Source organism: Rhinolophus sinicus, chromosome 16 (assembly GCF_057876585.1).
Source record: "Rhinolophus sinicus isolate RSI-liver-muscle chromosome 16, RSI-T2T, whole genome shotgun sequence".
Taxonomy (NCBI): domain Eukaryota; kingdom Metazoa; phylum Chordata; class Mammalia; order Chiroptera; family Rhinolophidae; genus Rhinolophus; species Rhinolophus sinicus.
In genome coordinates, this window is record NC_142516.1 from 37,209,946 (window position 1) to 37,236,976 (window position 27,031).

The following is a 27,031-nucleotide window of genomic DNA, read 5'->3' on the forward strand; positions in this document are numbered from 1 at the left end:
TGTCTGTTATCTATCATTTTTAACAGGCATTAAGTACAGGGGTAGATAAACGGAACTGATTACTGTCTGATCTCAAGTTTGCTTTCAGATTCTTTATTTGGGCATTTTTTTGTACACTGTAAAAAACAGAATTAATGTTCTCTTTCTAGCTAAAGAAATTATGTGAGACATGACATTGTAATTGACAATAAAACTTAGTGATAAATGTGCATTTTGTTCTACTGGAATATGTATGGAAGTTATTATAAATACAATAAAAGTCTGTTGACATTCATATAATATTTTTGTTTCACAAAATTTTCCACATGTTGTATTCATCTCTGTCATATATCTGAGAAAGAAACATATTGTTACTTTCATTTATGAAAAACCTGAGGCATAGAAAGTATATGTCGCTGGCTTATAGTTATTTAAAGGTTAGGGCTGGAAAAGGGGCTAGAATTGGATTCTGATTGAACATCATTGCTCCCTTGATAAAGCACCAGAGTAAGCAGCAGATTATAAGAAGAAGTTTTGAGGTAAAGAAAGGAATTCCTAGGTACAGTTAGTGCATAGAGGAGAGGCATCTATGCAAGGAAACAAATGGACCTTCTTGTGATACAGCAAGGAGCCCAGAGAATAATGGATAATCCCAACTAACTCATACACATGGACATTTGAAATTACAGCAAAACTTTTTGTTGTTGACACTGTTGAACTTAGTCATCATTTTAAGTCTTTGGATTATAGTCAAGGAAAAGAAGCGCAAAAGGCAAGGTCAGCCACAGTATTGAAATAGTCCTTAGTGACCAGTAGTAGCATGTGCCAGGAGCCCCACTGTCATAATTTTCTGAACACCTACACAGGGTAAGTGACCTTTTCAGCTATTGGTAGCACCTTTCACAGGGCCTGAAGAATAAGAAAACTGAATTCAAGGTGAATTCTTGAATTTGTTATATAGAAAAAAATTAGAGACCACTGGCATTTAACTTTCATCTTAGGAAGAAAATGGGCGTGATTAAACTTTGCCATGGCTCACCCTTTCCAATTTGAGGAAGTTCTACAGGGACAATTTATATGGCCACTATAAATATGGGTAGAAACTAATGGTGCGATTGGCAGGGTATGCCAGAGGAGAAAGAAGAAGTAGAATATCAGTGGTGAATGGACCCTCTGAATTAATAATACACCTTGATAGAAAACCACTGAGTTACAAAATCTTGTAATAAAATTAGGGGTAAAATAAAATGGCCATTTACTTATCTGTCTAGAGTAATTTATTGTTTGAAATATTTGGGTAAAAGTTGAATGGAGATACTTGAGACATGAGATCGCATCCTGATTTTTACACATTCAAAAATATGTTTTGGATACCTCCTCTGTGCAAGTTCCATTTGAGTGCTTGGGATATATCTGTTAATAAAACAAAGAGCCCTATCCTTATGGAGCTTGTACTTTAGCGAGGGAGATATAACAAACGACAAACATAAATAAACACAATAAGTAGAATAATAGAAAGTGAGAATGTTATAGAAACGAAAGAAGGCAGGGTGAAGGGCCTTGTGGTGAGGCAGTGGGCTGCAGTTTTTATTGGTGTGGTCAGGGTGGCCTCACGAGAAGGTGATATTTGAATCAAGACCTGAAGGAGGTATTTACCTATGTGACTTTGGGAAGTCATTTTGATGCTCGGATTCTTGACTCACTTAAGTGAATATTTGATTAATGGCTTCCAAATGATGTCCCCTTAGATCCTGAGCAGATTGCCAAAGAACATAATTAATTAATACATTGATGGGGTCGGTTTGGGGAGGGCCTTTTAGTCCCTTCTCCCCTCTGCTCTTACCACACTGTGGTGCCTTCATTTAGATTGGAAAGTGGTCTGACGGGAAAGGAAGTCAAATATAACTTCATTATTTTTTAAGATCCTGTATTAGGTCCAACACCAAACTGAATGAGAACCTGGGTGTTTCTAGGCATTACAGAGAGTAATTTCCACATGTCTTAGCCAGGGCAGCTGTTGCTCTTGTTTAGGAACCAGAAACCTGTTTTTTCTGTGCTAGGCAGGTTATCTTCTCTTATTCTCATCACAGCTTTCTGAGATGGTAAATGCCTTTACTAACCCCTACATTTTAAAAACAGGGAAATTGAGGCAGAAATATTAAGAGACTTGCCTGCTTTTACACAGTCAATGTGCAGCCAGTGAGTGGGAGGAGTGGGTTATCACACTCAGCTCTGCCTGTCACATCTTACTTTCCACCAGCTCTGCTGAGAATGTGGGAAAGTGTGACAATTTGCATATGCTGTTTTGGAAGTGTTATCCTTAGAATCTGCTACTTTGAGTGATTGGTAATTGATTCCTCATAAGAAAAATGTTGACTGTAGGGCCTTCTTACTTTGCTTTTGTTGCCAGCCATATAGTAGTGAGTGTGGAACAGTTTCGAACTGCAGTTTGGCCCCTTATAGCTGACAAATTACTTGTGTGTTTTGTATCTAGGATAATGAAGTTGACATAATCACTATTCTTTGGAGTCAAACATCATTTGTAGAAAATGATGTGGTTACCAGTGTCAAATGTAATTCTGTGGTTATGCTTTTTGAATTTATATTGGTTTGTGTAGTGGGGAGGGAGATGTAGTCAATTTGGACCCTGGCCCAGGCTCTTACCGTTTCCTATTTAACCTCTTTGAATTTCAGTGTTCTCACCTGGCAACGGGAAAACGTTTGGCTCTTTTTAGAGATTTTGAGGTTTCAGGATATTATCAATACATCATATGGGACATAAGAGGCATTTGGAATTGGTAGCTGCTGCTGTCATCATCATAACTTGTCCAACATTTTATGTATGCACACTTCTTTTCTTTGTGGTAGGATGCAACCCATGAGAGTATTCCTATCATGCTGGTAGGAAACAAGGCTGATCTTCGTGATACTGCTGCTGCAGAGGGACAAAAATGTGTCGCAGGATACTATGGAGAAAAACTGGCCATGGTAAGAGTGAGAATGAGTCCAAACTGGAAAAGATCTTTCATTTTTGTCTACTTGTGCTTAGAGGTTCTTTGACAAACCTCCACCCTGTCTGAGGGAGCTTCTGCCCTTAGACAGGCAGAACTCCCAGTTCTCTCTACCCGTCATGAATATAAATCATTTCACCAAGAATTAAATCCCTCATAGAGGTAAAATGATCACTTGATCATTTCCCTCCATTGAGTATCACGGACAAAGTGGAGCCAGAATTATCTTGTCTTCCTCTTCTCTCTCTCTTAGTTCCTGGAATCCTTCCTTAGTCCTGGAATCCAGGTAAAGGAAAAAGAATGGGTGTCTTATTTTGAAAAGATGGGTTTGGTTCCAGAAAGTTACTATGCCAAGGGGCAGAGGACATTGAAATCTGTCACATGGGTGGAAGAGAATTGGAAGACTTGTTTTTTTTTTTTTTTCCTGTAAAATTATGTTTAGTTGGAATAGTCTAAAATTATTTTTTATTATGCATTTATAGAGGATGGAGCTCATTCCTGCTCAGGTTACTATTGTGGGCAATATTTATCCGCCCATTATTATCATTGTATCAGATGGCTGTGTAGGCCTCTTATGACTTGTCCTACTCGCCAAGGAATCAGATTCACCTTGGGTCAGATCAGAAGTTCACACCGTAACAGCCCGATTTGACATTGCTATCATAGCTGTCTGTCATCAACACCATGAAAGGACTTCTCTGTAGCATGTACACGGGAACTTTAAAAAGAAATCTGAATTTCACTATTTTAAGTTAGGAAATATTTCTTGTTTTAAATTTTAGAACTGTGAACCAAATATGATACATATCAAAACTAGGCAATGAATACAGAAGAGATTCATTCAACATATATTGGTCTCCACCATGTGACAAGCAGTTCATTGTGTGTTGAGCGAAGAGTAGAGAACAAAGCAGACAGTCTTTGTCCTCGTGTAGTTCATCGTCTGGGGGAGACAGACATTAAATGCACATATTCCACATGTCAGACTCTGTCCCACACACCTCCTTAGAGAGCTCATAATTCCCGCCAGGTGCCAGTTTTTTTCACTCCCCACGATTTCTCAGCGTTTCCAAAGTTTGTTTGTATATGCATCTCATTCCTATATCCTCCTGTATCCTCAAACGCTTTCTCTGTTTCACCTGATCACATCTGGCCATAGAACTCAGCAGCAGCACTACCCATTTCTACTAGAAGTCCATTTATTTTGTGACTTTTAGAGATTTTTCTATGGATTCTGAGGCTTGTGCATTAAGGTCCCACTGTGGAGTCTTTCCCTGCTGTTTGGTTCCTCTCTCTCTCCCAGCTCCAGAGCAGCCGACACCTTCCTCTCCTTATCTCACAAAGGACTGTGTACCCCACACCCAGGCCCACAGCACACGCGGTTCTCCTTTCCTAAGGGAAATTGTCTCCAGCTTGTTAGACAAACACACACAAAAATAAGTTCATCAGTTACAATTGTGGCAAGTGCTATGCACGAAAAATACAGATGGATATGAGGTTTTATAATAGGAAGACCTAATAGCAAGTATCAGTTAGAAAACACTTAATTTTAACTCAAGGGAGGATTACCTAGAAATCCAAAAGATAGGTAGGAGTCAGTCTGGAGAAGTGGGTTGATGAGGGTAGAGGGGAACCTTAGTAGTGGGAATTGCAGGTGCAAAGGTCCTGAGATGGGAGGGAATTGGGAGGGTAACTGGAACATTGTGAGTGAGAGAAAATGGTGGCAGGGAAGCTGGGAGGTTGGCTGGGGCCATGTACAAACTAGGTGTTGTTGGCTGTGGTAAAGCATTTAAACGTTACTTGGAGTGGAACAGGGAGCACTGAAAGGTTTGAAGCAGGAGAATGGTATGATCAATGATTGTATGCATAACTGCTGGAAGGTTGAATAATAGAGGACTAAAAAATGTCCATTGGTTTTAGTAACATGCATGCTGCCAAATCTTAATAGAAGATGATAGTGTGAAAGAGGATGTGTGTTAGCTGCTGGCCAAAAGTAGACATTCTTTTGATGGACATTTAATTCATGAGTGATTACCTTAGGCTCTGATTTTTACCTCTCTCAAAATAATTTAATAGAGAACATTGGGTAGCATGTGTGTGACTTTTTAGAAATAAGAACCTTAAAACATGAAATTTTGTATTGTGGATTTTTTCAATGCAAAATAATAATCCTCTGACTACTAGGAACTGTCTCTAGAATAACAAGGCTCAAACTAGTCATTTCTTTTTAAGTATTGAAATTCTGAATCCAATTTCATAGCTACTAGTCACTCTTAGCAAATAAAAAAAATTATTTTATTTATGAGCTAAAATTTCTGGAAGCTTCATTTAATGGTGTATATTTCTTTCTACAGACCTATGGGGCATTATTCTGTGAAACAAGTGCCAAAGATGGTTCGAATGTAGTGGAAGCTGTTCTCCATCTTGCCCGGTAAAGTTTTGTCTCATAATTGGAAAACTGGATGTAGGATTGAATTTTCACTTAGTTGCTGCATGTGTAATATTTCTTGACCATAACATGAATATACATTGGGAAACACTGTCTTGTCTTTCATAGTGGTTAGAGAAACAATTCAACATGGATTTTATTAAAACTGGTAATGCTGCTTGTTCACTGTGAACATTGGCAAAATACCTTTACTGCCAAACAAAGCAGGTGCATCAGTGGTGTCGTTGACATTTCTGCAAAATGTCACCACAAAGCTAATAGTTGACTTGTATGAATCATTTCCAGGAACTAGAGTTTAAACGCAAGAGACTTTTATGAATATAACTGTTATGACATTTTCCAGGGTAAAGGAAAAAAAAAACACCTCAATAAAGCAAATTGTATATCATGCCAGTTGGAAGCTCTTTGTTAAAATTATTACCTAAGTAATTATTAAACTATAGCAATGGTATTAATAATAAATAACATTTGGGGTCATAGTTAGAATAAAAAAATTGCATCATTGAGGAGCTTCGATATAAATGTATTTTAATCCTTAGAGTATTCTTAAGAAATAAAACATTATCTGTTAGATTTATCTCTTCTGCCTAGTTTTCTGCCACAAGTGAAAGGATGATTCTTTATTGGCTCAACAGGATTACATGTCCAAAAAAAGGGAAGAAAAATCAAAATGTGCATTGCCAATGACCTTTAATTGTTGACAAAGCGAAAACATAACTTTAGGCATATAGTGCTTTCCCTGATTACTTGTGAAGTTTTACAAGGATCTTAACTTTAGTATGATAATTGGCCTCTTCTGTTAGTAAACATTGACAGTCAAAATACTTTGCAGTATTTTAAATACTTTGCAGTATTTTAAATGCTCCTTTTCTATTAATGACAATATTTATAGTGCTTACTAGAATAGAATTATGTTAATAGAAGGTTTGGACTGAGGCCTTGGGAGAGACTGTGGCCCTCGCTTGAGAGAATCAGGAAATGGCCTTAGGTGGCCTGTTTGGCATTGGTTTGTGGCAGGGCTTGGAAGATGCCTTGACTTGAACTCAGAGTCTTTGAGCATTATCTCCTTTGACATCCATCCAAGAGAGAAAGCCACCTCCCCATATCACACTGGAAATCATTTTTGTTTAAAGCGAAAACAGTGCTAACTTTGAGTATGACCTAGAACAGGTAGAAAAAAATGCAAACAAACATTTAAACATGTATAAATTCAAGTGAATTACAGGCTACTATCACATTTGTCAAATAAGACCCAAAATAAAACCTTGATAAATTAGGTGCAATTATGGATTCCATGCACCTTTGTGTCCACAGCCATTTTGGCCAAAGAAGATACATTCAGTAAATGGGGAGGATGGGAGAGTCAATGAAATGGACTAAAGATGTAATAATTGCTCAATTAGTAGGTGTTTTCACTTCTTAGTGAATTAGTGAATTCTTGCTGAATTAGATGGTTGTATTGGTATTTCATTAAAATGTGCATGAGAATTCCTGGATGGAAATAATGTGCCTGCTGAGCCAGATGGGTGTGGGGAGGACCTGTAGGTCTTTAAAGCATCTTAGGTCCAAGGCTGAACAGGAGCTCAGTGCGACTTTAGGCAGTGTGGTTCTGAATTGCTACTCTGTCTGAGCAGACCAGGCCCTTGGCGTGGCTGTTGGCTTCTGCCCAGAGTGCTGGAGGATTGTGGTGTCAGGAAGCTCAAAGTCCATCCTTAAATCTGCCCTGAATAGCTGGGAAAACTTGAACAAATCCCTGTCTTCCTTTAGGCATTCCTAATCCATGAAATGAGGGAGGGGGCTGAAGAAAATTATCGCTAAGGCCCTTTTTGATTCTGACAGTCTATGAATCTATGGATGGAAATAATGTGCCTGCTGAGACAATATTACAGCCTATACTCCACTGAAGAAAGTAATCGCTATTTAATGCCAAATTGTCTTGGAGGGTCATATTAAAGTTAAACGACTCCAAACTGCCATGGTCACACCCAGCGTGTGGAATCGATTTTCTTTATTGTATCATAAAGATGGGAGAGGCCATAAACCGCCCATCCCCATCTGCTCCTGCCAGCGTGTTGGGTCGGCCAAGAGGCAGCCCTGTTTATGGTGTAGCTTCCACACAGCCCTGGGTTTGTTTACTTAAAACACCTGTGTGCATAGACATTTTGATAACAAGGGCACTTCTTGTGAATCACTTATCAAAGCGCTTTTTTAAATTGTTGGTATTGAATTATGGCCTGGTTTGGGGTCTCTAGTTATGTTAGCGATGTGTTAAATATGAAAGTTATAAAGAAAGCACATATGTAAAGACTTTAATTTGCTTTATATATACTCTGCCTTCAGATTTGCTTGTCAAAGTACCTAAGTCTTAAATGGAAGTGGTGTAGTTTCTACAGGTTCAATGAACATTTAAAAGTGTTTTACAGCCTTTAGAAGGTTATGTATAATGCAAAACATAGACGTTCTTGATTTAGATCTCGTAAGATAGAAAACTCCCAGCACGGTCCCTTTCACACCATGTATTACCATAAAACTTGAACTAGACGGGTTTATGGATTTGCACTGTCTGAAGGATTCGTTTTTTGAAAGGAGGCCGTAAATGTTTGGTTAACAACCTGAACTGCGCTGCTTTTTCTTGGAAAACCTCTCAATCCCAGGAAAAGTTTCTCCTAGAAACGCAATTTCCCTATAGTGCCGATAGGGCATTCATCACCACCATTGTCCATTGGGAGGTAAATTTGCTATCACCAGAACCACAGGCTTTAAGCCTTTTGCCACAGATTCAAATTCAACAGGCATTTAATTGATCAATGGCCTGAAATTTGAGAAAAACACAAAAAGCTCAGGCTGATGTATCTGTTCAGTGCAATTGCTGAGCCCGTTGGGTGTAAATCTGTTGCTAAGATTGAGTCATTTAAACAGCAGTTGTTAAGCAAATGGTGGTTTTTGGTGAGATAATCTAATTTTCCTGGCCTTATAACTGTTTTAGATGTTTGGGATTATATCTTTCTAATTTCCTTCAAGTGGACATGCCTACATTTTTTGTGGATTAAAGAAACTGAAGGCCAGATGAGTGATGCGGGTACCTAGTTTTCTCCCTTAATAGTTGCTTTCAGGTGTCTGCATTATTATGAACACTCAGCATGTGAGAGCCTTGTATATGGTTCAGTGGAGATATCAAGGGAATGTAAGACAGGCTGTGCAATTTAACATTAGATTAAAAAGGAAAAAGAAAAGAAAACATGTGACTAGGCAGCCATATGATATGTAGCTGATAGAGGCCATTGGACTTCCCAGAAGGGAGAGATGTGAGTTGCCTTATGAGGATGCTATGGCTATTGTACCCATTGTACAGATAAGAAAATTGAGAATTAGAATGCTTGATCACCTTACTCAAAGTAACACAACTACTAAGTGGCAAAATTGGGACTTTTTACTACTAATCTAAATCACTGGCTTGCCATTTAAATATTGGTAATCTTAGGATTCCATTTGGCACTCTCTTCCTCTTTACTCTGTCTCTCTCTGCCTGATGTCTTCCATCCCCATGGTTACTAGAACTATTTCTAACTGGTTACTTCCAATTTCTGTGTTTTCAACTCTCACCTCTTTTTAAGATTCCATAATCATATTCCCACCCACCATCAAGTGAAATTCCATAGGCGTTACTGGCCCAACATATCCAAATCCTAATGTGTTAATTTTTCTTCAGAGTCATTCCTCATTCTATATTCCCTTAAGAAACTACCAAAATTATAATTAAAAATAGTAACCTGAAGTCAATCTTAACTCTTTCTTCTCTTCCATCGTCATTTATCTCTATTGAGTTCTGGGGCTCTGTTGATTCAGTGACCTCTCTGTAATCTTTCTTGAATCTGTACATATTTTTTGCTTCAGGCTTAAGAATTTATTGTGTGGGAATTTCTTGCCTGGCTTAGTGTAGGGGGCCCCCAAATTTCTGCCCCTGCGTTTCTCCAACATCAGTTCATCCTCCACCCTGTAATCAGGGTAATCTTCATAAATAAAAATCTAATGAATACTTACTTTCTTGCTTACAACCCCATGCTGGCGTCCTATCTACAGTATAGAGTTTGAGCTCCTTAGCAAGTGGCTTAGTTCCCTCATAGTCAGACCTGACCTCCTGCTCTGATTATATTTCTTATCTTGCTTCCCAAACGAATGATAATCTATAGACACAGCAAACTTTGTTTCCAGTCATGGCAAACTCTTTTATGTCTCTTTGCCTTTATGCATGCTGTTCCCTACAGCCAAAATCTCCTTTGCTCATTAACCGAAGGTGAATTCCTATTCTGTCAGGCAGTCCCTCCGCTGTCAGTCTCCATGAAGCTCCAGCTCCACGAGGCCTTCCTTCCCTGCCCCCAGCACGGCCATGTTGCACCCTCTGTGTCCCTGCAGCACATTGCTCATGTGTGGTAGCGGCTATCTCGGGACCTGGCTGTGATTGATGTAGAGCTCTGGCTCTCCCTCAGAGCTCACTCATTGAGGATCCCAGAGTTTGGCATAAATTGGACATTTGTTGAATGACCAAATGACTGAGAGTTTGCATTTGGAAGTCGTATTAGTTTTCTATTGTTGCTGTAACAAATTCCCACTAACCTAGTGGTGTAAGCAACGAAAATATATGATCTTACAGTTCTGGAAGTCAGAAGTCTGAAATGAGTCTTCCAGGGTGTCAGGGGTTGCCTTGTGTCTTTTTCTGAGTCTGTTTCCTCACCTGTGAAGTGAGGATAATAATGTTCACCTATCACCTGTCACGGGAGTGTGTGTGTGGTGTATTGAGTAAGAAAAATGTGAAAACGTGTACCATAGTATTTATTAGCTGGCCTTTCAGCAAGAATTAGTTTCCCTTTTTTTTCCTACTCATAGTGCAGTGGTTTTCAAAAGTTAACACATACCAGCTCCTTCTGGAGCTGTGCTGACCGAATTGGTAGCCCCTGGCCACCTGAAGTGCGGCTGATCCAAATTGAGGTGTGCTGTATGTATTAAATAAATATTGGGTTTTGAAGACAGTATAAAGACTGTAAAGTACCTCATTAATATTTGTATTGATAACATGCTGAAATGGTATTTTTCTACTAAGTTAAATAAAAAATATTAATAAAGTTAATTTTACCTCTTTACATTTTTTAGTGTGGCTACTAAAAAATTTAGAATTACATATGTGGATTACGTTATATTTCTATTGGGCAGCATTGCTCTCCTGGGAATTTGCTGATTCCCAGTTTCTACCACCCTGTTACAAACAGTTTCTTTCATCTATCTACCCCTCTGTAATAAACCACCTCAAAACTTAGTCGTCTAAAAACAACACCTACTTTTTAAATTTGAAATTACCAGAATTGGCTGGACTTCAGTTGGAAGGTTCCTCAATTGCTTTCACTTGGGGGGTGTCCTGCATTTGCAGTCAGATGGCCACTGGGTTGTCTCGGGCTGGATGCCTGCGACCAGGGCGCCCCTCCTTTTGTCCTCTCATCCCCCAGGGCGCCTCTGCTGGCCTCTCTCCATTGAGGAACCCTGGACTTCCTAAACAGCAGCTCAGAGCAGCCAGGCCTTGTTAACTCCTGGCTTGGAAGTCACAGCAGACCATTTTCTTGCTATTCAATTGGTCTCAGCAGTCACAGAGCCAGTCCTGACCAAGGGGGAGGGGCACAAGCTCCACCTCTTTATGGGGAAGCACCAGGCACTGACAGGGAAGGGTGGAATTGTTTGGGAACACCTGGGGACTTGCTGTCACACTTGCCTCACCCACAGAGATTGTCATGCAGCTTATCTAAGGCAGGACTTCAGGTTCTGCATATTTCACAAGCATCCCCAGGGCTGCACTTGGAAGGACACTTCCCTAGGGGGCTTTCATAAGATCCTGGAGATCTTTTGTCAGTGTTACCTCTAGTAGTTAATTCTAGAAAGAAATTTAGGAAGATTCAAAAGGATGATTTTTTTTTTTTTTTTTGAATTTTAACCATCGTTACCTCCCATGATCATGTATAATTAAAGAATGGTTATACAGTCATCATTGCTTTTGCTCATGTCAGCAAGTGTCAGCCAGGGGTGGGAGCCAGGTTCCAGAATGTTAAGAGTGAGCTGTGTGTGAGGCAGATGCTGAAGATTGTGAAACCACAGGAGAGAACAAGAGGCTGTGTGTGCATGTGTGTGTGCATGCCGAGTGTGTGGCCTGGTGTGCTGGAGCCAGCCTGCATGGTTCGAATCCCAGCTCTGCCACTTCTCCTGCTGTGTGACCTAAGGAGATTCTGCACACGTATATAAAAATGTAAAATGGGACACAACAAATTCATATGGTGCTGGTGAGGACTAAATAAGCCACCATCTATAAAGCATTTAGAACAACATCTGGATGGCACATGGCAAGTGCTCAGCAGTGCCGTTTTTATTTCTACAGAGTCATTTGTGGTTTAGTTTTGTGCCTCAGTAATCCCATCTCCTCCTCTACCTCTACCTGTATCTCTCCCTCTCTCTCTCTCCAGGGAGGTGAAAAAAAGAAGTGACGAGGATGACAGCAGATCCATCACCAATCTGAGTGGGAGCAGTTCCAAACAGTCAACCCACATGAAGAATTGTTGCAAGGGTTAAACCAGACACATCCTTGGCCTGTGAACTCTTACCTTCCGGAGTACAGAACGTGTGGGATATGTTTGCCTCTTACACAGAGGCGTGCGGCCTGTGGACACTGTGACATGTGGGAAGTCTGAACTGTGTTCTTGGTCCTTCCAGAAACTCAGCTCTTCTTTTACTACGATTCCATGAATGATTTGGGCCCTCTTGTTAAATCTAAAATATACTTGTCATGTCCTTACAGAGTCTTAAAAGATAACTTGTAAATGTTTTTTAAGTGCTGAAAAAAAAATCACATGCTCAGATCAAAGCTGTAGTAGAAACTCACAGACATAATTAGATTCATGCAGTAGCTGACTTCATAGATAACCTATGACAACATTTCCTGCCCATATTTAATACTAGAGTAGTAATAAAAGGGGGTTATCATCCTAGTTTTGCTGTTAACTAGCCTTGTGGTTTCAGACATGTCAACAGCCTACGTTCTATCTGTTTCCTTGTCTATAAAACAAGGCAGCTTGGCCTTGCTGGCCCTGGCCGTCACAGTCTGTCGCACTTTTAAGCAGTAGGAAGGAGAGCATGATAGCCCACGGTTAATAAGGACTCTGGGTATTTGTATTTTTAAAATATTGCAGTATTGATTTTTCTCACTTTTGAAACAAGAACAGAATTTAATTGAGGGAAAAAAGTGGTAATTTTTAGGCTCCAGCAGAGACAAAAAAAAATCTATTTTTTTATGTATAAAGAAAATAATTTTTTGTGACAAAAATAGTTGTATACAAAAGAGGGTGTTTTATAATCTCAGAATACTTACAAACTCCATGGTTTAAATTCAGTGTTAAAAATTCTAATGAAAACATATAAAGCCACGTAGTACTAAAAGTACAATGCCCAGGAAAGTTGTCACTCTTCTTAAAAAAATACCAGTGTGTGGTTCCCAGGGGCTGGGGAAAGGGAGAAACTGAGAGTGACTACTAATGGGTATGTAATATCTTTTGGAGATGATGAAAATGCTCTGGAATTACATTGTAATGGTTTTGCACAACTTTGTGAATATACTAAAAGCCACTGAATTGTATACTTTAAAAAAGTGCATTTTATGGTATATGAATTACATTTTATTTAAAAAGTACCCTAGCTCTTAGAATGACTTAACATTTTGCCAAATGAAAATATCCAGGTTTTTAAACCTTCCCATGGTTTAAAGGCATAATCTCCGATATAATACAAATCCCTTCACTCCCTCACTTCCTTAAATAATGAACAATGAAAGAAATGTTATGCATGGTTTTTGGAAAATCATCTCTTTGAATGAGAAATTACGGTTAGGGAAGGAATCAGAGTCCTTTGTTTAATGTAACTAGTCATATCCTCACCAAGGACCTGGTTGGTCTTGCTCTCCTTCTAAACCTGCGATGCCTCCCAGACTCCCCCATTGAAATGTCTCTGAGAGCCAAAGGAGTGAGACCCTAGGGTGGGTCAGTGAGGCCTGCTTTTTGGGTTTTGGTTTTCAGTTGTGTGAACCAATTAAATTATTCCCGGCCAGAGGTCTGAACTTCCCTTGGTTCATAGAGATCCCGGCCCCAAATACTTTGTCCCCAAAACTTAAGTAATAGCTGTTATTTATTGTATTATATAGGCGAAAAACATCCCTTTTGTTGAATTAAAACAATTAATTGTAGCAGTTTTTTTCCTGTTTATGATTTTTATAATCAAACCTCAAATTCCCCGAGTTTAATTCTTGTTTTAATGAAAATTCACCAGGTACATTACATACACTGACTGTAAATAGCCGCAACACCACTTAGCTTTTAAAAGCATGCCTTCCCTCTATTGATGATATCTAGTTCTTTTTACTGGAAAATTGTATCTGTCCATAGCAACTCCACCATGAATTCTTGTTTCCTTTTTTATGGTTTTTGGTCCCAGAAAAAAAGGTTTACATTTCTGACCAAAAAGAATTCCTTGCTCATGGGGATCTATCAGACTGAACAGGGGTGGGAGTGGTGGTTATTTTGTGACACGGTAAGCTGAAAGTTCTGCCACTGCCCTTTGCCTGTGGAGCCCCATTTAGAATGGACCTGACATATATTTGTTGACATATAGGATTCATACTTAGATGTTTGGTGCAGTTGCACAAAACTGTTAGTATACATGTTATCGTGTTGCCTTTATTTATTTTCCCCCAAAGTGTCTCTCTATATTTGTCTTAGAATCTGTATGTACCGTGTTTCCCCGAAAATAAGACCTAGCCAGACAATCAGCTCTAATGTGTCTTTTGTAGCAAAAATTAATATAAGACCTGGTCTTATTTTAAAATAAGATCGGGTCTTATAATATATAATATAATTAATAAAATGTAATATAATATAATATAATACCAGGTCTTATATTAATTTTTGCTCCAAAAGACGCTGTAGCTGACAGTCCGGCTAGGTCTTATTTTCGGGGAAACAGCGTAACAGTATACCTTTGATACAGAAGTATTATTTTGGGTTTTGCTTCTGAATTGTATGTCCAGTACACCCAAATTTAGATTAGATTAAATTAGATTAGATTAGCTAGGCACCTTTAATAGACAAAGCAATCATCTTTAACTATTCGAACCTGGATAAAGATTTTGTTAATAAAATCCAAATTAGAGCTTTATAGCTCTGGTTAGCAATCTTGTTTAAAGGAAACCTACTTACAGCTCTTTCAGCTGCATTGCTAAGAAATCATGATTATTACCAACATTTGATTTCATGAAGGTGTTCTCAAATTTAAAGTATATTTTCACTAAGAACAAAAATACAGTCATGCATCATTTAACAAACCTAGATGGTTTGTTATATATGTCCTGTTGCTCCCAGGCTGCCAGCCTGTACAGCATGTTATTGTATGGAATACTAGGCAATTGTAACACAAAGTATTTGTGGATCTAAACATAGAAAAGTTACAGTAAAAATACAGTCTAAAAGTAAAATGTGTGTGCGCACAAGTGTGCTCGTTGGTGGGGCAGGGAAGGGCTGTGGAGGGAGGTGCCATCGGAGGGAGAGTAGACAGGAGTAGATGTCAAGGGAGAGAAGGGGAGAGAAATAGCAGAGATTGAAAGTGACCCAGATATAAAGCTTGAGAAGGGAAATAATAAAAAGGAGAGGAGCAAGGGAGAGAGGGAGGAAAGAAGAAGGAGAGGGACACTTGTTTTTTCTGGTCTGGTCTGGGGGGAAAGACAGAGAAAAAGAGAAATGGAGTGAAGTGAGTTTGTGTGTGGGAGTGTGGGAGTGTGGAGGGGGTGGGCAGGCTCCTCTCACTCCCTCCCCAACTCCGAGGCCCAGCCACTGGAGGGGACAGGGTAAGTGGTCAGCATGCTGAGCCCCCCCCCCCCCCCCATTTAAACCACTCAGAGCTGCAATAAATTCAACATCCATCATAGCTGGGGCCAGCCTTTTCTTCCAACATTGCAAACAAACTTTTTGCTTATAATCCTTTACAATCTTATGGGACCACTGTCATATATTTGATCTGTCCTTATGTGAAGCATGACTGTATTTCATGTTTTTAATTTAGACTTAATTTGATACAATTGCATAGTTCTGTGCAAGTAACTCATTTGTCTCAATTTTTCCTTTGAGAGCTTTTAAAAATCACAATTATACTATGCTCCTTTTTTATGTATCCTGACACATTGGATAATATTTTAATTTCATCATGGAAAAGAGCGTTGGATAAGGAGACGTTTTTTCACTATTAACTTTTAGCCTCATGCATTTTCATAATTTAGTTTTTCCACTTGCTGCTTTACATGACATATGTGACACTTGATTATTTAATACTAAATGTGATTTGCATAAAGCCAAGTTGCACAACCCTCTTGCTGAAGATAAAAATTGAGGTTAAAGATAAAGATTTATTTTCATATTTGTACAGTGATCAGCTTCAGAGTGATGGTTTTCTGTGGGCTTTTACTGTATATGTGTGTAAGAAATTTCATGTGTATATATTAAGTAGGCCTTTACGTATGAATAATTATTTTATGATTTTGATTTACATGGTTTACATTTTCATAGTATCAGCCATACTTCGTCTATACTGTTTATTTTTCTTCAAACCATTAATAATTATACCATAAAGTATAATTTTTATAGCAATGCAAATGTCTAAGGAACTACACATATTTTCTGCATTGTAAATTCAATAAAGCAGGCTTCTTTTGCCTTTTGGGTGTTTTTCCTTAAACTATACTGCAGGCATCCCTGAAGTCATTTTAATTCTAGGAGGTGTCTACATGAAACTGTGCTACTAAAACACTTTTTAGCCTGGGCAGCTAGCTGGCTAGTGGGAGAAAAGAAAGAACACATGGTGTTGGGTGCTATGGCATGGCCGGGTCATCTTCGCCAGTGGGGCAGCAGGTCAATCAGCTTGAAGAGTGATGCTGAGAACAGCGAGGCTCTTGTAGAAAAAATTCAGGACTTGCTCTGGCCGTTGCCATGCCCGTGGTGTTAGCTGCTTTCTCTGACACCCGTCCTCTCCCTCCACCTCCCCACACTGCCTAGCTAGTTCCTGCTCATCTTCAGTTTTTGCTTAAACTTCACTTCAGGAAGTTTTCCCCTCAGAACCCCCAAACTAGGATGAGGCTGCCTGCTCTCACTTGCGTAGCACCTTTTAACTGAATAGCATCTAGTTAAACCCTCACAGTGGTTTAACTAGACACAATGTCCTTAGCCCTGTTTTCTGCCTCCCTTCCAAAGAATTCACTTTCAATAAGGCAGGCTTTATGAAGAGTTTCTGCAGACACACACACACACGTCATGACAGTATAAATAAGAGGCAGCATATTTTAGTGGCCACAGGTCTGAGCTCTGCAATCAGTCTGCCTGGGTTTGAACCCAGTTTCAAATACCTACTATCAGCGTTTCTATGAACAAGGGGATTAATCTCTGTGTACCCCAGCTTCTGTGTTGGTAAAGTAGGGATGATAATGTACCTTTCTCATGGGGTGGTTATAAGGACTAAATGAGTCCATGTATATGCAGGGCTTGGAACAGTACCTGACACTTTCATCACCCTCAATTAAAAAAGAAACGTTTGGAAGTCCTTGATTGCGCTGGTCTTGTTCAGGACCCTGGGTACTGCCATCAGTGAGTAACAGAACTGAAATTGACCACATTGCTCGGAGCATGGGGCATTGTTGAGGATTCACTTTGATGTAGGTTCACTGACTACCTCCCACATATCTTCTTGGTATTTTGGTGGACACAACGTTGGGGTATCATATAGGATAGGATGTTGTGTAGGATGAATTAAAAGAGAAGGAAATCATTGAGAGAAAAATGAGGGCTTGAAAGTTAGAATGGAAAGTTGTGACTAGAATCCGTACAGGTGTAGGATCTCCATTTATTAATGACTGATTGGATCAAGTAGTTGAAGGGATGAAGAAAATACCAGAGCTCTGACTGGGATGTTGAATCTAAATGACAGTTGAAGTGGTTGTGGGGTCATGTGGTTCTCTAATTAAATGGAAGCTAGCCTTTGTGTTTATACTATGACGAGTATGCTGTGGAGAAGGCGCTCCAGTGGATATGCAGTATATACAAAAGTCCACAAGATGGGAATGAATCTCCAGGAAAGCACATTGTTTTTCAAGCTTTCAAATAAAAATAACATCTTTTCTTTCCACATCTAGATATTAAGATACGTTTTCACAGCTGAAAATGGAAAACAGGAAAAATGTTTCAACTCAAAATTGCAGGGTAAGATAAATCTTCAAATGCAAAATTCTAGGAACAATTACCTAGTTTTCTTTATTTTTTTCTGCATTTGTGTATCAGGTTTACTTGTGAATTTGTATTCTTAAACTTCCATAGAACGGGAATTTAGTTGGAAGGCCCTTGAACTTGTGATATCTCAGGTTGGCAGTTCATGAGTCACATTTCATAGCATTTGACTTAAGCTTTTGTAGAGTTCCTCCCTGTTCTTAGGATTTTGGCGTTCTGAAAAACTGTCCATCCAGGTTTTCTGGTACTTCTTCCCACTGCTATGCAGTGGGGGTGGGTAAGAACTCAAGAAGTGAGTGTGGATCCCTTCAGGGAATCTTGTGAGTAGGTCCACTGTGGTTTTAATGGTAAAATAAATGTTCTTTAGTTTGCCACAAACATCTTCTTGATCAGTCCTTCTGGTAACACATATTTTACCTTTTAGATAAAAACAAACAAACTTTTTTTTTTAATTAAAATTTATTGGGGTGACAATGGTTAGTAAAGCTACATAGGTTTCAGGTGTACAATTCTGTAATACATCATCTATATATCACATTGTGTGTTCACCACCGAGTCAGTTCTCATTCCATCACCATATATTTGACCCCGTTTACCCTCATTTACCACCCATCTTCCCCCTTACCCTCTGATAACCACTAAACAATTGTCTGTATCTATGAGTATAATACTGAAAACAACAAAGGAACAAGACAAACAAAGAAACAAAAACTTCTTAACATGATCTCTAAGGCCCGCTGTGATCTGGCTCCTAACTGTTCACTCACTAATTCAGTCACATTTATCAAGCCCTACTTTGTCCTGGGTACAATGGTAGAAATGGGGGATACAGAGTGGATAAGAGACTTGTAAACAGGTTACATTCTGGTGGGGGTTGACAACAAACTTGTAAACAAATCACTTGTCTATCTTTTTCATAACTACAGACAAATGGGTCTTCACAACAGTGCTTTAAATTTATTGGTTAAATGCTGTGCTGGGTAATTCAGATTATGAGACCCTGTGGTAGACGTTTGTCACTTTCTTTTCTATTGGCATCTAAACAGCCTTCTTCTTTAGGGGAATCTCATATCATGTGAATGTTAGTGGAGAACAGAACTCCATGGGTCCTGAGAGAAGCAGAAAGGAACAAATATGCCCTCTCCCCATCCCTAAACCCTGGAGTGCAGTATGCAATCTAGACTTAGCTCATCACAGGCTTCTCCCCAGCACCGAGCTCTAAAGGAGGGATACAGACTTGGAGGCAGTTATTAAGTCACTCACACCACAATGATGGCAGAGGGGCTGCAGCAGTGGCAGCATTTTGATTGGACCCCAGACCCTTTGGGGCATTGCCATGTCTGTACTCCCCAGGACCTCACTTCCTTTGCTGGCTGCTCATCATGTGTAATCTGCAATGAGTTCTTGAGCCTTCTTACTGATTCTGTGAGTTAACCACGGCCTTTGAATAAGATCATTTTCTGCTAAAACGTCTATAAAATACAATTAATCCATTGATTTTTCTAGTTTGTTTACATATGCCATCTCTTAATTCTGACATCAAAACCCAAAATAATTAGTACTGTTGTCATAATTATCTTGTTTTTCTACTTGATCTGTATTATTTTCCTATTGCTGAGCTAACAAATTACCACAAACTTTATGACTTTAAACAATACAAATTTATTGTCCTACAGTTCTGGAGGCCAGATGTAGAGAAATGAGTCTTATGGGCTAACATCAAGGTTTCGGCAAGATGGTGTTCCTCTTAGAGGCTCTAGGGGAGAACGCTTTCCTGTGTTTTTCAGCTCCTAGAGTTTGCCGGCATTCCGTGGCTCATGGGCCCCTGCCAGCAGTGTCCTCACTCCAGCTTCTGTTTCTGCCCTCACACCTCCTTGGTGGGCTCTGACTCTCCTCCCTCATTCTTTCCCCTGTAAGGACCCTCGTGAGTACATTGAGGTGACCTAAATAATTCAGGAAACCGTCTCTATTTCAAGATCATTTATCACCGCTGCAAAGTCGCTTTGCCATAAGGTAACATATTCACAGAGTCTATGGATTAGTACACTGGAAGGCCATTATTCTCTCTCCTGTAACATCCCCAATAATTTTGTACCACTAATTTTTTTCCCCCATAATTCCCAAGTTATTAGATGATCTAAATTTAAAGGAACAATGCTTTATTCTACTAGTTTGCCTTTTAATCTTCTAATTCTGTAAACCAAAGTAAGTATGCAACCAAAAATTTTCATACTTTTTTTCTATGTGAGATGTGCTGGTGATTTTTAAAAATTCCTCATTGCTCCTTGAGTAAAGGAAATGATCATTTATCTTTTCAAACATAAGTTTATCTCAATGACCACAACTTGACATAGAGTTGACCAACTAAACATTTATGTAGCACCGATTAGGGGGAGTGCTCCCTGAGAGGCTGGGCAGAAAGAAAAACAAAATATGCTCCCTATTCCTGAAGAACATATCATTTAGTTGACAAGATCGTAAAAGAGGTCTTCTCCTCAGCAACTGGAGAAAATGGAACCACTGATGAATTCCAGCTGTGTGGTAACTGGAAGAATGTGCATTCCCACAGATTTCTCCTACAGTCATTGGGTTAATGTGTACTCTGTGCCTCAGAGTTTTAGAGGCTGTTTACATGGCTGTAAACAGATACAGTCCTTTGAGGAGTTTGTAACTTCTGAGGTTGTATACTCGATGGAACTTCAGTGGGAGCACTGAGCAAGTACACAGATGAATAACTAAAAGTATACATCCCAGCATGTACCCCTGACGTTACGCAGATGGTTTATCATAAAGGGGGCTAGATATATATACCAGAAAGTACCAATAGAGCATTACCCAGACTTGTGGTTAGCTCAGATTCAGGCAAGGCACACAGGATATACATTTCTTACTGTAAACAGGAAAACTATTATTTCCTAAGTGTTTGCTGTGCCCTTCAAGCTTTCTACATTTTTTTCTCATGTTATTCTTGCAATAACATTTCTATTTTAACAGATGAGGAAACTGGCTTAACCAAGTTGAGTGACTTAGCTAAATTGTTTCAGGGCCTAAATGGCAGAGCTAGGATTCAAACCCAAGTCTCTTTAAGTCTTTCCACTACAGCACCTTGTCTCAGACAATGTATGTCTTAACGATCACCCAAATCTATTGAATGTAAATAGTCTTGGAGAAGACAATATCCTAGGACTTGATGATTACTAAGTATACCTAAAAAAAAAAAAAAAAAAAAAAAAAAATCATAGGAAACATGTTTTCTTTCTACGTCTTGACTCACTGGGCTGACGTGCCTGGAAGAGGATGGCTAATGTTCTGATTCAAATTCAAGACAGCCATCTGAATGGCCTTTTCCCTTGCAGCCAGCACTCTTTTTTGAGTTCTTGTTTTAGAATGACTATGGTTTTTGTAGGATTTTTCTCCCTTAGTCTCTAGTATTAGAAGCTCTCAAGTTCTCCTAAGAACTGATTCTTGATTTCCCTACTAGATAGTGGACAGAAGAAACACTCTCCTCTCCATGGGCCTACTCCATTGAATGGATACCCAGAATTAAGAGGGACTTTAGAGATTATCTCTTCTGATCAATTTGTTCTTAATTGGTGAGGTAACGTATTCAGAAATAGTCTGTGATTGTTTATGATTTTAGCACTGGACCCAGAGCCCAGGTCTCCGGTCTTCAGGCCAGCAGTTTAAGACAACACACTTCCTCTTGCTTTGTAGGACTGGGAACTGAGAGTGTGGTCTGGCTCCCTCCCTGGCTCCCTCCTGGCTTCCTTCCTCCCTTCCTTCCTTCCTTCCTTCCTTCCTTCCTTCCTTCCTTCCTTCCTTCCTTCCTTCCTTCTGTTGGGTGCAAAGGTGACAGCACAAGTGACTTGGGGCTCTGTTTCAAGGCACAGAAGGAGAGAAAGACAATTAGAGACATGGCCTGGTCACTAGTGACTACCCTGTTAACCATAGAAGTAAAAGTTTTCCCCTTCAAAAGCAGGCAAGTAAACAAGTCTCTAACAGAAGCTACTCGGAGTATTTAATGCAAAGCACTCACCATCAGGTAATTTTTTTTTAATAAGCAACATAATAAGCAAATGACTTAGGAAATTAGCCATTGGTTTTAAGGGGAAAAAAAACCACAAAACTGTTCATGTGAGTCAGTTATATGAGGGAATACAAATTACCTAATGACTCATCAGAACATAAATTCAGAAAGCCTAGTTAAGATGGCTGTTTTCTCCTGATATGATACTTCAAGTCTTATGAAAAACCACATTTATTTTCCCTCCTGTTTTTTCCTTCCTTCCTTCCTTCCTTCCTTCCTTCCTTCCTTCCTTCCTTCCTTCCTTCCTTCCTTTTCTCCCTTTCCCTCCCTCCCTCCCTTCCCTCTTCTCTCCCTCCCTCCCTCCTTTCTTTTTGTGAAGTATGCACTTAATCATTCACTCACTTTTTCCATTGTCACTGCTGTGGGTTGAATTACATCCCTCCAAAAGATGATGTTGAAATCCTAAACTCTGGTGCTGGTGAACATGGCCTTACTTGAAGTGGGGTCTTTGCAGATGTACTCAAATTAAGGTGAAGTCATTCTTGACTAGGGTGGGCCCCCATCCAATGTGACTGGTGTCCTTATAAGTAGAAAGAGAAGACAGACAGACAGGGAGGACACCATGTGATGACAGAAACCGAGATTAGAATGATGTGTCTACAAGCCAAGGAATGCTAAAAATTGCTAGCAACACCAGAAGCTAAGAGAAAGGTATGGAACATATTCTCCCGTAAAGGCTTTAGAGAAAGCATGACCCCACCAACACCTTGATTTTTGATGTTTGTCTCCATAGCTGTGAGAGAATAAATTTCTGTTGTTTAAGCCACCTAGTTTGTGGCAATTCCTTACAGTTTCCATAGAAAACTAATAAAGTGATCAAACATTTCCAGTGTTCCTTATACAGCCAGGAGCTTTGAGTAGCGTGTGTAGTGAGGACCCAATAGGTCAATGTGACACATTTTTTTACCCTCTAGGAAAAGTCTAGCAGTTAAGTTAGGAACCTTAGTGAGGCCCCCATCCGTCCCACCCACAGGTATATCCACTTTTTAGAATAGCAATCAAGGACAGGTGACATCTATGGTGATATCTCTGTGTTACAGTTTCACTGCAGAGATTGATCACAGGAAACACTGAGGAGAAGACATGTTCATAAGTCTTTAGAGTCAGGAAGTAATTGAGATTGGCCCCAGAGAACTGAAGACCAAAGTTTTAAATTATTAAAAGAACAACGGTAATATTGAGGGTTCTATTTTGAGTTATTTTGGAGTCCTGAGCCAAGATGAAGAGACATGAAGAAACCACACAGAAGAAGGAAGAAAGTTCTGTCTCAAAATATTTCTAGCCAGGATTCAAGGGGAAATTATGGTATGGAAATCCCTAGCTCCCGAGGACCCCATCACTTTCCATTTCTCTAGTGTCACCCCTTCCCAGTTCTTTTCATACATAGAGCAAGTTCCTACTGGGTTGGCTTGAATCAAGCTGTGATCACTTCCTCAGTTCTCATTTTATTTAAAAAGTTGAGCTGGGACCCACAGTGACTCCACATTTTGTGCCAATGAAGTTACCTAGGCTGGCCTTGACCCCTACTGCCTGGTTCAAACCATTTCCTGTGAGGACTTTGGAGAGGATGGAGAAAGAAGATGGAGAAAAAAAGTGGAAAGTTTGAGGTAGGGTAGAACAGCAAGGAGCAGTAAGAGCTGGATGTGGAGATGGTTTGTGTCCAAACGGTGATGGTCAAGCCTGGCTCAGCCCAGTGGACACAAGGGCAGAGGTGCTTGCACCTTGGTAGAGGCTGACTTTTGAATGCTTCCCAGCCTAAGCTTTGTAAAATAACATGGGCTGCTCCAATGTTAATGCAAGCTGCCCACTGATTGATAATTTCAAGTTTAGCAACCCTTAATTTTGAAGAGGTTTCTATGTCCAATGCCGAACAGGCCAAACCGGAGGCAGCGCGATGGTGGAAAGCACCAAAGACATGCACCAAGGATGTATCAAGATCAGTGATTCTCAACTGATTTTTAAATGATCATCCTACTAAGAAGTCATTTTAGACATTTTTCTTGATTGCTTTCTGCATGATATTTTAATACCACAGATACCTTACATACCTGTTTATATGCTTAAATGCATATCTATGCTTCATATGTTTGAAAAGTAATATTCCCTTCCCCATCAAGAAGCAATTTCTCCCACCTGGGGAGGATATCACCACATTGAGATTCCTGGTCTAAATGAGAACTTTTCCTAGTGATTAGCTCAGAAAGTTCAATAGATAATAGATTGTGTTGGAGAATTAATCAGTATCACCTCTTTGGAAAATGCTTTGGCAATACCTGTCACAATTTAAAATACTCATACTCTTTAACCAAGACGTTTCACTTTCACAGATATATTCACGTACATCCAAAATGCATATCATCACTGTATTATCTGCTGTAGCCAAGTTTGCACAGAACTAAATATATGTTTTTTAAAATGAGTTAAATAAATCATGATGTGTCTATAGAGTGGAATGTTCTGCAGCCATCAAGAAGAATGAACCAGCTTTATAAGTACATATCCTACAATGGAACCATTATTGTTTTAATAATGGAACCATTTTGAAGATGCATCATTAAGTGAAAAAGAAAGATACAGACTGATAAGTATAATATGATATGGTTTGTGATATAAAAGTTGTAGATACATGCATGTTTATACATGTACAAGCTACCTGTGGAAGGATCCAGAAGAAATTCAGGGGAGGAAAACTTGGGAACTGTGAGAAGTGTGAGGATGAGATTACCACTCAGTGTACCCTTTGGAACCCTTTGCAATTTGGTCCATGTACATATACAGTTGACCCTTGAACAACACAAGTTTGAACTGCATGGATCCACTTATATGAGGATTTTTTTCAATAAATACCTGTACTATTATTGGTCTATGGTTGGGTGTCCACAGATGTGGAGGTCCAACTGTATGCATTGATCTACACCATTTTATATAGGACACTTGAGCATTCACGGACTTTGGTATTTGTTGGGGTCCTGTGGATACCGAGGGGAAACTTACATTTCGGGGAGTCTTAAGTTATATGTAAATTTTCGACTCTGCAGAGGGTCAGCACCCCTAACTCCCATGTTGTTCAAGGATCAACTGTATTAACTATTTAAAAAAAACAAACACAAAGCAAAAAGAAAGCCTAGCCAGGCCAAACGGCCCTCCCACCCATCTTCTCTAATCTGCTTGCCTCATCTTCTCTGGCTCACTGGCCTCTTGGATCCTTACCTTGTTTCTCTCATGACTCCCAATACAGTTGTTTGTCTTAACAACTTCTTTCAGGCAGGCTCCTCTGGCTTCTATCACTGATGCCTTCTCTTGGGCATGATGCCATGAACACTCTCTGGCTCTGTGGAGCTCAGCTTGCTGGAACCTGCCAACTCCTGGCCAGGCCAGCCAGGTCACTAGGCAGCATGCGCCTCCTGGCTGCTGACACTGCCTGGGGACAAGGTGGGAATGGTCTATTTGGGTGGTTGTGCCATGTATAGATGTACTAGTGCTACTGTCTTTGTTGACATTTTACCTTTAGCCTCAGGACATCTTAGTTCTTTCATTTACTTGTTTCTTCACTGGTTGATTGTTGATTCATTCATTCATTCACTCATTCATTCAGTATTTCTAAATCAGAGAAACAAAAGCTATGGTGCAGCGGGACTAATATTAGGGGTGTGCTTGGAGATTTCATATCTCTACTCTCCTTTTCCCCAACCCCATAGATAATTTAGGTTTTATTATGTCCTGATAACATCAGACTTTATTATTAACCAACTGAACATGTTGCATAAACAGTGGCAGCTTCTGGGAGTTACTAACTTCAAATGACCTGCCTTTCACCCTCACCAGAAAGGATCTACAAGCTACAACAAAGAGGCGTTCAGTTTAATAATATTTGCAGATGAGCCTTATTTCCTTTGATTGATATCTTTTTTTTGAACCAGTGAAATCCTTATTATTGAGGCTTTTCAGTGTTCCAGTTCTCCCAGAGGGCATCTTGGGGAGAATAAGGAATGCCTATAGGCAATCAACCACTTTCTATTTTCAGCCACCAGGGATCTTGGGTGAAGTTAGAAGTGCTGCTAGGAACCTCATCAATATTGAAAATGCCTTTGACTTGATTAAGCTTTGGAAATACCGCCATTGATTTTATTCAAATATTTATTGAACATCTGTCTCAGACATGGTATACTAATTAACCTCAGAAAAGTCACCTTCTCCCAAGGCCTGGGAGGGGAAGGTGCATGAGGACACTGGGTGGAAAAAGGAAATTCTTAGGGTGCCTGAAGAATGGGCTGGCTCAGCTCCAGCCCAAGAAGGATCCAGGGGAAAAAACCATCAGGTCCCAGAATAATGATAGGGTTTATGGTCCCTGTTATGAGCAGGGTGCTCTGACTTGAATGGGCGTCCAAGCAGTAAGGAAGCCTATATAGAGGCAGCCGGAATGCTTCTCAGGAAGGCAATGACTTTCATTAAGTGGAGGCACCATCTTGAATAATGCCACAGGAAAAAGCAGTATGGTTTTTCGAGTTATCCTGTAGAAAGTGTACAACATAATGATTAGACATTTATATAACTTACAAAGTGATCACCCTGATAAATCCAGTATCAATCTGACACCACACATAGTTATTGCAATACTACTGACTATATACCCCATGCTATATTGTACATTCCCATGACTATTTTGTAACTTCCAATTTATACCTCTTCATCCCCTCACCCCTTCACCCATCCCCTCAACAACCCCCCAATCCAGCACCCACCAAAATGCTCTCTGTATCTATGAGTTTGTTTCTCTTTGATTTGTCTGTTTATTCTGTTCTCTAGATTCCATGGATATGAGAAATCATGTGACATTTGTTTTTCTCTGTATGACTTACTCCACTCAGTACAATACCCTCTAGGTCCATCCTTGTTATTGCACATGACAAGATTTCATTCTTTTTTATGGCCAAATAATATTCCATTGTGTATATATGTACCACCTCTTCTTTATCCATTCACCCATTGGTGGACACAAAGGTTGCCCCATATCTTGGCTATTGTAAATAATGCTTCAATGAACATATGGATGCATGTATCCCTTCAAAGTAGTGTTTTGTATTTCTTTGAATAAATACACTAAAGTGGGATTACTGGGTCCTTCTATGTCTCTTGTTATAGCCTCTGTTTTGAAGTCTAT

At 39.6% G+C, this 27,031-nt stretch overlaps 1 protein-coding gene across 1 annotated transcript in view; it reads left to right on the top strand.

Moving 5' to 3' along the window:
* Window positions 1-16,250, top strand: part of RASEF (RAS and EF-hand domain containing) — a 73,051-nt gene extending 56,801 nt beyond the window's left edge. The window contains exons 15-17 of the mRNA XM_019750093.3: window positions 2,848-2,967; window positions 5,345-5,421; window positions 11,940-16,250. Of these exons, the coding sequence (XP_019605652.3) occupies window positions 2,848-2,967; window positions 5,345-5,421; window positions 11,940-12,045 (303 nt within the window). The 3' untranslated portion in view covers window positions 12,046-16,250. The remainder of the gene's footprint in view (window positions 1-2,847; window positions 2,968-5,344; window positions 5,422-11,939) is intronic.
* Window positions 16,251-27,031: the final 10,781 nt, after the last annotated feature.